This window comes from Vulpes lagopus, chromosome 4 (assembly GCF_018345385.1).
Source record: "Vulpes lagopus strain Blue_001 chromosome 4, ASM1834538v1, whole genome shotgun sequence".
NCBI lineage: Eukaryota > Metazoa > Chordata > Mammalia > Carnivora > Canidae > Vulpes > Vulpes lagopus.
The window spans coordinates 97097187-97107683 of record NC_054827.1 but is presented as its reverse complement, the minus strand read 5'-3'; the positions used below and the strand labels follow the sequence as shown (position 1 = coordinate 97107683).

Genomic DNA, 10497 nt, shown 5'->3' with positions numbered 1-10497 from the left:
CTTGGGGTCCAAGTCTCTGCTCTGCTGTGTCGGGTATACTTGGACCCAAGCTCGAGCTTGTTAATAAACCCTCATGTACCTGCATCGGTGTTGGCTTCTTGGTGGTTTTCTCGGATTCACAATCTTGGGCACGACAATTTTTTAATCCTGAACAGGTATTGAATTTTATTCAATAAATGTTGATATATCAACATTGTTGTTCGCCCGTAAATGTAGTAATGAGTACAAGAATATCTCATGTTATTGTGCTTTCCTTTATTGTGTTTTTCAGATATTGTTTTTTCCCCCAATTGAAGGTTTGTAGCAACTCTATATTGTACAAGTTTATTAGCACCATTTTTCTTTTTTTTCTTTTTCTTTTTCTTTTTTTTTTGGAGTTCAATTTGCAAACATATAGCATAACATCCAGTGCTCATCCCATCAAGTGCTCCCCTCAGTGCCCGTCACCCAGTCACCCCAACCACCCACTCACCTCCCTTTCCACCACCCCTTGTTTGTTTCCCAGAGTAAGGAGTCTCTCATGTTCTGTCTCCCTCTCTGATATTTCCCACTCATTTTTCTCCTTTCCCCTTTATTCTCTTTCACTATTTTTTATAATCCCCAAATGAATGAGACCATATAATGTTTGTCCTTCTCCGATTGACTTATTTCACTCAGCATAATACCCTTCAGTTCCATCCACGTCGAAGCAAATGGTGGGTATTTGTCATTTCTAATGGCTGAGTAATATTCCATTGTATACATAGACCACATCTTCTTTATCCATTCATCTTTCGATGGACACCGAGGCTCCTTCAACAGTTTGGCTATTGTGGACATTAGCACCATTTTTCCAACAGCATTTCCATACTTTGGGTTTCTGTGACACATTTTGGTAATTTTCCCAGTATTTTGAACTTTTTAACTGTTATTATATTTGAATTTCTGTAATCTCATGATAAAACGTTAATAGATGAGGAGTTGCTATTTATGGATGAGCAAAGAAAGTGGTTTCTTGAGATGGAATGTACTCCTGGTGAAGATTATCAAAATGACAACAAAGGATTTAGAACATCACATAAAGTTAATTGATAGAGCAACAGCAGAGTTTGAGAAGACTGACTACAATTTTGAGAGTTCTACTGGGGGTAAAATGCAATCAAACAGCACTGCATGCTACAGAGAAATTGTTCATGAAAGGAAGAGTTAATAAAACTCGCAAACTGCATTGTGATTTTAAGAAATTGCCACAGCCACCCCAACTTCACCAACCAACATCCTAATCACTCAGCAGCCACAAACATGGAGACAAAATCCTCCACCAGCAAAAAGCCTACAACTTGCTGAAAGGTCAGATGATGGTCAGCAATTTTTAGCAATAAAGTATTTTTTAAAATTAGGTGTGTTCATTGATTTTTTGGATATAATGTTACTGCACACTTAATATACCACAGTATAGTGTAACATAACTTTTACAAGCACTAGGAAATTAAATGATTCATTTGGCTTGCTTTATTATAATATTTGCTTAATTTGGGTGGGGGGCACCTGGAGCTCAGTGAGTTGAGCCACCAACTTTTGGTTTGGTTCAGGTCATGATCTCAGGGTCCTGAGGTAAGGCTCCCCATTCAGCAGGGAATAAACCTCCCAGTTCCTAGGCCCTTCTCCAACCCCTCCACCACCTTGCTTATGTACACATACACGCATTCTCTCTATCTCAAATAAATACATGTTTATAATATTTGCTTTATCGGGATATTCACTTTACTCTGGTGGAAATCTTTATTATGTACTTTACTGTGTCCTCCCAGATTCAAATGTTGAGGTCCTATCTGGTATGGTTGTATTTGGAGATAGGGCCTTTAAGAAGATAATTAAGGTTACTTGATGTCATATCATAAAGGTAGGACCTTAATCTGATAGAACTAGTGTCATTATAAGAAGAGGAAGAAATGTCAGATCTATTTCTTTCTCTCCCTGTGTGTGTACAGAGGAAAGGCCAAGTGAAGACACAGTGAAAAGGTGACCATCTGCAAGTCAGGAAGTTGCCTAACCAGAAACCTATCCTAACAGCTCCTTGATCCTGGACATCCAGCCTCTAGAACTATGAGAAAATACATTTCTGCTGTTTAAGCCACCAAGACTGGACTATTTTGTTACAGTAGCCTGAGATGACTAAGATGATCCTGTTTGATGATTACTAATTTTTATGTTTTTTTTTTTTTTTGGATTTGGTTTACTAATTGTAATGTGTTTTCTGCATCTAATTCTCTAAGTTGTACTGCTGTATATTTCTTTCTTCTCGTAGTATTTAACTAGCCTTAGTATTTTTTTTTAGTTTTCTTTTTTTATTTACATCTTTTTTTTTAATAAATTAATTTTTTATTGGTGTTCAATTTACCAACATACAGAATAACACCCAGTGCTCATCCCGTCAAGTGTCCCCCTCAGTGCCTGTCACCCACTCACCCCCACCCCCCGCCTTCCTCCCCTTCCACCACCCCTAGTTCATTTCCCAGAGTTAGGAGTCTTTATGTTCTGTCTCCCTTTCTGATATTTCCCACACATTTCTTCTCCCTTCCCTTATATTCCTTTTCACTATTATTTATATTCCCCAGATGAATGAGAACATACACTGTCCTTCTCCGATTGACTTACTTCACTCAGCATAATACCCTCCAGTTCCATCCACGTTGAAGCAAATGGTGGGTATTTGTCATTTCTAATGGCTGAGTAATATTCCATTGTATACATAAACCACATCTTCTTTATCCATTCATCTTTCGATGGACACCGAGGCTCCTTCCACTGTTTTAGCCTTAGTATTTTGGTCTGTTTTTCTATTAGACAAGAAAAAAATTAAACATTAATGATGTAGTCATTTGAGAATTTAGAATAGAAATAAACTAGAAGATTATAGGCAGGAAGATATTTAAAAAGATATGAAATTAATGAAAATATAATCAAGTACATAAGACCAACAAAATTAAAATATGGTTATTTAAAAAGACTAATAAAATAGAGTAAGAAAAAGTAAGAGAATATACAAAAATAATATTAATAATAATTAATAATGAAAAGGAGGAACCTTATGTAAATATTTCATCTGTTCAGGAGGAATGTGTTTTCACTAATTGTTGGGTGCATATACTTTTTTAAATGTCTACAAGATAAAATTTCTTAAAGTGCATTTTTCAATTTCTGATATATTGTATAATTTGGCCAGGTGGACTTATTTTTGCAGTAGATTTTGCTTGTTTCCTGAATTTGCCATCTTGCAAAGACTAGAAATGTCCTCTTCAATTATATTTTTTTCCTTCCAAATTATTCTTATTAACAGTCATAGATTATTTATATTTGCATATATGTTGTTGCTTTCTGTCTCCTTTAAGAATTTGTATTGTAGTTTTGCTGTTCAGTAGTTTCACCAGCTTCACTATCTGGTCATGAATCTTTTGTTTATTTAACATGATCCTTGCTTCTTGTACTTCCTCATTTTGAGAGTCACATTTCTTTTAGGGCTTAAACCTCTTAATCATTTTCTCTTTAAATAATTACTCACCTATCCTCTTTATCAATATTTTCTAGGACTTCTATTAGATGAGTTCTTATTCTATCCTTCTTATTTCTTAACCTTTCTTATCTGGGTGATTTTCAGTGTAGCTTTTTCAGCTCTTGCTCCCAGGGTACCAATGTTCTCTTCATCATTAGCTAATCTTCTCTTTATTTTTTTTTTAAGATTTTATTTATTTATTCATGACAGACACAGAGAGAGGCAGAGACACAGGCAGAGGGAGAAGCAGGATCCTTGCAGGGAGCCCGACGGAGGACTGGATCCCGAGTCTCCAGGATCACACCCCAGGCCGAAGGTGGCGCTAAACCGCTGGGCCACTGGGGCTGTCCGCCAATCTCCTCTAAGATAGGTTTTAATTTTAATTACCATGTTTTTTTTTTCCCCCTAGATGCTCACATTTTCTTTTCTATTTGTTTCTATTCCTTTGTGTTTTGTTCTCTCCTTATGCTATTAATTCCTACTTTATTTCCTGAATACCATATTACTAACATTGCTTACCTTTGTTTTTTCTTCTCAGGCCCAGATAAGACCGTTTTCCAGCTTCCCTTGTTTAAGGCTGTGATGAAGTGACTGGGCTCTGGCCAAAGGAATATGGATAGAAATGATACAAGCAGCTTCCAGGCCTGGCCCTGGTATACTCCCACTTGTTTGCAAGGTGGGTAAATGTTGAAGCTCCAGCAGAAATTTCAATTAGCACATTTCTCTGGTCCCCAGAATACAGTCAATCGAGTTGTTCAAAGAATCTTGTATCTCTGAAAGATTTGAGGAGCTTAGCCACCTAGGAAAGTCACTGGAAATTTCTGATTATGATATGAGGGAGTAATAAACTTTATAGTGTTATGCTAATAGGATTTGTGGTTTATTACTGCAGCTGATATTACTCACTAGGATCAATAACTTGGTATTTTAAACATACGTATTTTATAGGTTTTTTTTTTTCAGATCATCCTATTATCTCAAATTGTGGGGTATTAACTTTTCTGTTTATTCTGCCTGTGTACTTTCCCTTACTATTGACTTTTGCCTCATAGGGCATGTAGTTTATTTCTGTGTGGGTTTTATATTTTACATTTTTATAGTTGGAGTTAATTTTTGTGAAAGTCATAATTTTTTTGAGTCCCATGGTGAAGTTATAGAAGTGTGAATTCCGGTGGAATTCTTGAATTCCTCATCATGTGGGTAGTATAGATCTGGTCACATACCTAAGCACTATGTATTTTTGGGTTTCAGTTATCTTTTTGCCCCCTACCCAGAATCAAAGCAGAAAAAATGTTACCTCCATTACCTTTGGTCATGGTTGGGGTTTACTGGTCTTTTTTACATGTAAGGGGAGATTTTTCCAAGCTCTAGATTTATGAGGATATCTTCATTCCAGTCCTCCGCCTCTCAAAAAGCACGGCCAGTTTGCTTCACTGGAATGTGTTAGAATATCAGACTCTTATCCTTGGAGCCCATATCTTGATGTACCCCTCCCCTGGACTATTGTAACAGCACCGTCTTGTGGGTAACTACTCTGGATTTGTTTCTGATTCCTGCCTTGCCAAGCTCAAGTATGTATTGATCTTCTCTTATGTTTATCTATCATTCATGTTGGGAATGGGAGTGAGATGGGGGCCTGCAGCTCTGTCAGCTCAACTCCCAGAATGTCTTACTTCTTTATTTTATAAATGAAGAAACCAAGTCCCATAGACTGCGGGTGGGGTGGGGGTGGAACATTGCTGAACTCACAGACCTATTTACTTTCACAGCACAGACTGGAGCTTATTTTTCCTCACTTATGTCAGCCCTAAACTGTAACCTGAGTGAGACGATTGTGCCTATCGGTCCTCCAGGCACCTAGGAGAGCACAGGGCATAAATAAAAACTTATTGACCGGTTGTCCCATTGGAAAAATAGTTTATTTCTAGGTTTCTGATATTATGAGTAGAAGGGACATAAAGAAGTAGTTTAGGAAAGTAATCCCAATGACCAAACTCAAGGTGTATGAATTCTCTTGGACCCTCCAGAATGGAAGGCAGGGCTTTTAGAGACTTTCAGGAAATGTGTTTGAGAGCCAGAATTGCATTTACATGACCAGTGGAGATGGTGTGCCAGTGAGAATCTTCCCGGTTGATGGTTCTTATGCCCCTTCTATTCTGTTGTTTTATTTTCCTTTTCTGACTCCCCTTTTGCCATCAGCTGTAATCCTTTAGTTCATTCCTTCACCAGTGCCTGTTCTGTGTGTATCCAGACTGCCACAGATTGCAGAATTCAGGAGCCCTAATTGAAGAGCACATCTGTCTGCTTACCAGGAAACCCTGTCCTGGCGTTCCCATTTCCTGGCCTATCACCTCCTTTAGGGCAAGCCCAGGACGGCTGTTATTTCTATGAACTCTTCTCCAGAAAAAAAAAAATAAATCATTTCTTCCTCTAGGACTCTATCGCAGTTATCAAAGCCTACACTGATTCTTTGTTTACACATACATCAGTTAATGGGTGTGAATTTGCTATCAGACACTTCCTTGCAAGACTGTCACATTTCTTTGTTTTTCCAAATCAAATTACTAGCTCAGTCGTCATTCCTGCTGCTGGGGTATATTCAAGGGTAGTAACGCTTTGGTGAGCCTTTCTCTAGTTTTTGGTATTATCCAAGAATCCCACGTCTTATGCAGTTCAGAAATGTGAGCATGCGGGTCACCTGGGTGACTCAGTGGTTGAGCATCTGCCTTTGGCTCAGGATCTGGGTTCCTGGAATGGAATCCTGCATAGTCCTCCCCACAGGGAGCCTGCTTCTCCCTCTGCCTATGTCTCTGCCTCTCTGTGTCTCTCATGAATGAATAAATAAAATCGTAAACAAGAAAGAAAGGAAGAAAGAAACGTGGGCACTGCCTCTGCTGGTCCACAGTGCCCTACCTCTTGGTGTGGTTTAGACTCCGGCTTGGCTTGAACCAAGGCGAGAGGCAGCGCTCCCTACGTGGGCGCAAGGAACCTGCTGAACTCAGCTTTCTGCAACCAGCTTGCTGAGAGCAAATGAGACAGGGCTTTCTGCTTCTCTAGAAGCCCTTTCTTGGTACCCTCACTCCCTTCCTCTTCCAAGACCATGCCTCCTCAACATCTAAGACTCAATTTAGCTCCTGACCCTTTGACTAGTTTTTTTTTCCCCTGAGCCTCCCCCTTGTCTCAGAGAGAGAGAGAGAAAGAGAGAGAGAGAGAGAGAGAAGAAGGAAAGGAAGGAAGGAAGGAAGGAAGGAAGGAAGGAAGGAAGGAAGGAAGGAGGGAGGGAGGAAGGAAGGAAGGAAGGAAGGAAGGAAGGAAGGAAGGAAGGAAGGAAGGAAGGAAGGAAGAAAGGAAAAAAGGGAGGAAAAAAGCCTAGATTACATCACCAAGTTTTGGCTGTCCTTCCAGAAAGGAGTTGGGGACTAACTTTCCAATCTTTTAAATCTCCTTTAAAAGAGAATGAGACAGAAAGAGGATGTCCGCTGGGAATCCCATCACACACTTTTGCAGCATTTCTCCTCCCCTATAGAATGCCTCCCAGGCAAAGATCTCCCCTCTGCTCTCAGCACTTCCAGAACCTAGATGAGTATTGGGCGGGTGATGCCCAGCAATTGGTTGCTGGCAAACACCGGGGCGGGAGATAGGAGGGGGCTTCCTCTCAGGTCTGTTTTGTCTGGTTGGAGCGTCTTCCCAACCTGTGGGAGCCTGGTTCCCAGTCGCTGTCACCCAGCCACCGGCGCAAGGGAGGGGGGGAAACCCGGAGGACTGAGCCCCAGAATTGTTCCGGTTTCTCCCAACCCCGCACAGCTCCTGTCTGAGAGCAGGAGGGAGCGGAGTGGGGACCAAGGACGGAAGCGAGAGACAGAGCCCGGCCTCGGACAGCCCCCGGCTTGGCCGGAGGCGCGATGCGCAGGCACAGCCCGGAGGAGACGGAGGCGGCGCGGGGCGCCCACCCTGTACCCCGCGCCGGGGCGCACTTCCCACTTAGGCCGGCGGGCTGCAGTTCCCCGGGCGGCCGCCGAGCAGCCCAGGCCCCCGCGGGGGGGGGGGGGGGGGGCGGGGGCGGGGGCGGGGCTCGTCACGTGGAGAAGCGCGCGGAGGCGGGGGCGCGCTCGGCTCTTTAAAGGCGCGCCAGCCCGGCCGGGAAGGCGGCTCCGCGGCCACAGGCGCAGGCCCGGGCCGAGCAGGAGACGCGGGGCGCGGCGGCCGCGGTAGCTCCGAGCCCGACATGCGCCGGTCGACCTGGCTGGCGCTGGCCGCGTCACTCTTGCACGGTAAAGCCGCCGGGTCTCCCAGCCCTCGGCTCCACCCCCGCGGGATCCCGGGCGCGTCCTGGAGGCTCTGGGCGCCCCGCGCCGGGGCCAGGTTTGCGGGCTCGCGCCGGCGAGGCAGTGGCCGGCGCCACCGGGGGCTGTCCGGGGAGGGCGACCTAGTGGGTCTAGGCTGCCTGCTCCAGGCGGCTGGGGCCACGGGAGGGCGTGGGGCGCACCGTGCCGGCCTTCTGTGAGCAGCCCGCCGGTCTCTCCTCTCCTTAAGTGTCTCTGCAAGGCGAGTTCCAGAGGAAGCTCTACAGGGAGCTGGTCAAGAACTACAACCCCTTGGAGAGGCCCGTGGCCAATGACTCGCAACCGCTCACTGTGTACTTCTCCCTCAGCCTCCTGCAGATCATGGACGTGGTGAGTCCTGGCCCCGGCCGCAGGGCTGTCCTCTCTCTTCCTTGGGTTCTGAGGGGTCGCGGAAGCATCAGGCGGCCAGACGATGTGGCCTGGTTGGGACACACCAGCTGGCACAGGGCCATTAGGGCCTCTGTTCTGCCCCCGACCTGGGCCTGCCCGCTCCGTGCCTCAGTTTACCCCCGCCGGGAAGGAACCCCGTGAAGTATGTTCCGCTCCCTCAGCCACCTGTGCATGGGTACTTCGCACCTTTCCCTCACCTTAGAAACTCGGGATGAACATATCCCCATCCTGAGCCAGAATCAGCAAGAATAGCGTCCAAAGGGTCACATTTTAGTATGCATACCCTTATAAGTGTTAGCATGCCGTGTCGATTTAGCCTTCTCTAGACTGTTCTGCTGCCTGTTGTATGTAGCTTCTTTAGGTAGGGGCTTGGCCTTGGGCTTTGCAGCTGGTTAATCTGTCCAGGCAGATGGCCAACTGTGAGCATTTACACGCCCCTCGCCCCAATTCCAATGGTGGGCTATTTTTTTTTCCTTCCTGGTGAGAATAGTGCTGGTCGTCCGGCTCTGATGATGAGCAAGGCTCCACACTCGAGATGCACTTATCTGTTCCTTCAGGCAGCTGCTCCCAGCCCCATGGGGTTCTTTCTTTGTGGACTTACCAGTACTCACTTCAGCTGACAAATCTGTATAATGTGTGTAAGTTTTTTTTTTCTTTTTCTTTTGCTTTTCTAGACCGCTTTGAATGTTCAGTTTTCATTGGCATATCCTTAATACAATACAAATATTTTACAAAAGTGCCTAATTCATTATAAATGGCTTTCTGTGTCTAGTCTGTACAAGGCCTTAGACTCTGTTCTGGGTGGGGCACCTGTTGGTAGGAGTGGGGCACAGGGATTTTGGTATTCAGGGGGAAGAAGACTGTGGTAGGAGAGAGGTGTGCAGATAGCCTCAGCTCCATGTAGAAACCGCTACGATCCACCAGAGGGGTACAGATAAATGGTGTAAGAAGACAGGTGATATTTCACAATCTGATAAATAAAGAGTACCCAGAGGACCACAGTGATACACTTTTCATCACTTAACCTAGTTAGAATTGCCATGATGAATGGCTTCGTCTTCCTAACTGTACCTGTGTTAAACGTGTACTTCCTCGTACAGACAGAACTATGCTTTAAAATATTCAGTGTATATGTGATAACATGGATGACTTATCAGGAGGGTTGTAGACAAATGTTGTCATATAGGTTACAAAAGAGTAAAAATTGCTGTTTACAGAGCTTGCATTACAAGAGGGGAAAGGACTATTTATTTTGAGAGAGAGAGAGAGAGAGAGAACCAGAGACAGCAGGAGCAGAGGGGCAGGTAGGGAAAGAGACACAAGGAGGGGCAGAGGGAGAAGCCGACTCCCACTGAGCAGGGAACCCAGATCAGGGCTAGATCCTGCTTCCAGGGTGTCCAGGATAATGACCTGAGCCATCCAGACATCCCAGAAGCTCTAGTATTGAAGGAAGCCAAGTCAGATAAATGAAAGTGTGGAGGCTTTGGGAGGGGCATAGGCTCTGGGGTTTGGGGAGGCAAGAACTTTATGAAGCAACTTCTCTGTTATTTCAAGAGGTTTAGGATTTGTACTTGGGAGCTTGGGTGGGTTCCAGCTCTAATAATTTCTGGATGGCTGCTCTTAGGTAAGTTTTGTAAGTGTCCTGAATCTGTATTTTCCTATACTTCCCATCACTGTGATTAGCTAAAGATGTGAAGGCAACTTTGAGAGACCACCAAGAGCTAGTGCATGACAATGGTCATTTTCATCAAAACATACCAAACCAAACAACACTCCCTGCCCCACCTCTACACACATGTCAGAGGACCTGTCAGCTAAGCTAACACATTCCACAAGTGGTGCATAATAGACTGAGAAAGTGAAAGCCACCCCCCCCCCATCCCATTTGCCCATGATTGGCTCCAGCCAGCCCCATGGCATGCTCCACAGCTGCCTCTCTTGGAGTTGTCCTTGTGCTGGTGGGATGGTATATGAAGGTACAGTGGCTACTTAGCCAAGGAGCAGGAACAGTGAACAAGGGGAACAGTCCTTTTAAGGCTGTGGCAGTCTCTTTGGAGAGGAGCTCACTCATTGAGCAGCTGCAGGGTTATTTCTGGGTGCGTTTGCCTCTTTAAAAGATCCTTAAGGACTCAGGTTATATGAGGGACTTGGGGGTCTTATGAGAAGTTTAAGTGTAAGCTAGAGTTATATGATGTGACAAAGAAGTAATAAAACACAAGTTTGTGTCAAGTT

General features: G+C 44.5%; 1 protein-coding gene across 4 annotated transcripts in view; it reads left to right on the top strand.

Annotated features, from left to right (window-relative positions):
• The first annotated feature begins 7598 nt into the window (after positions 1 to 7598).
• Positions 7599 to 10497, top strand: part of CHRNA7 (cholinergic receptor nicotinic alpha 7 subunit) — a 128424-nt gene continuing 125525 nt past the window's right edge. For all 4 annotated transcript variants that reach the window (XM_041753782.1, XM_041753780.1, XM_041753781.1 and 1 more), the window contains exons 1-2: positions 7599 to 7803; positions 8066 to 8205. In XM_041753782.1, coding sequence (XP_041609716.1) covers positions 8147 to 8205 — 59 coding nt within the window. In that variant the 5' untranslated portion in view covers positions 7599 to 7803; positions 8066 to 8146. The remainder of the gene's footprint in view (positions 7804 to 8065; positions 8206 to 10497) is intronic.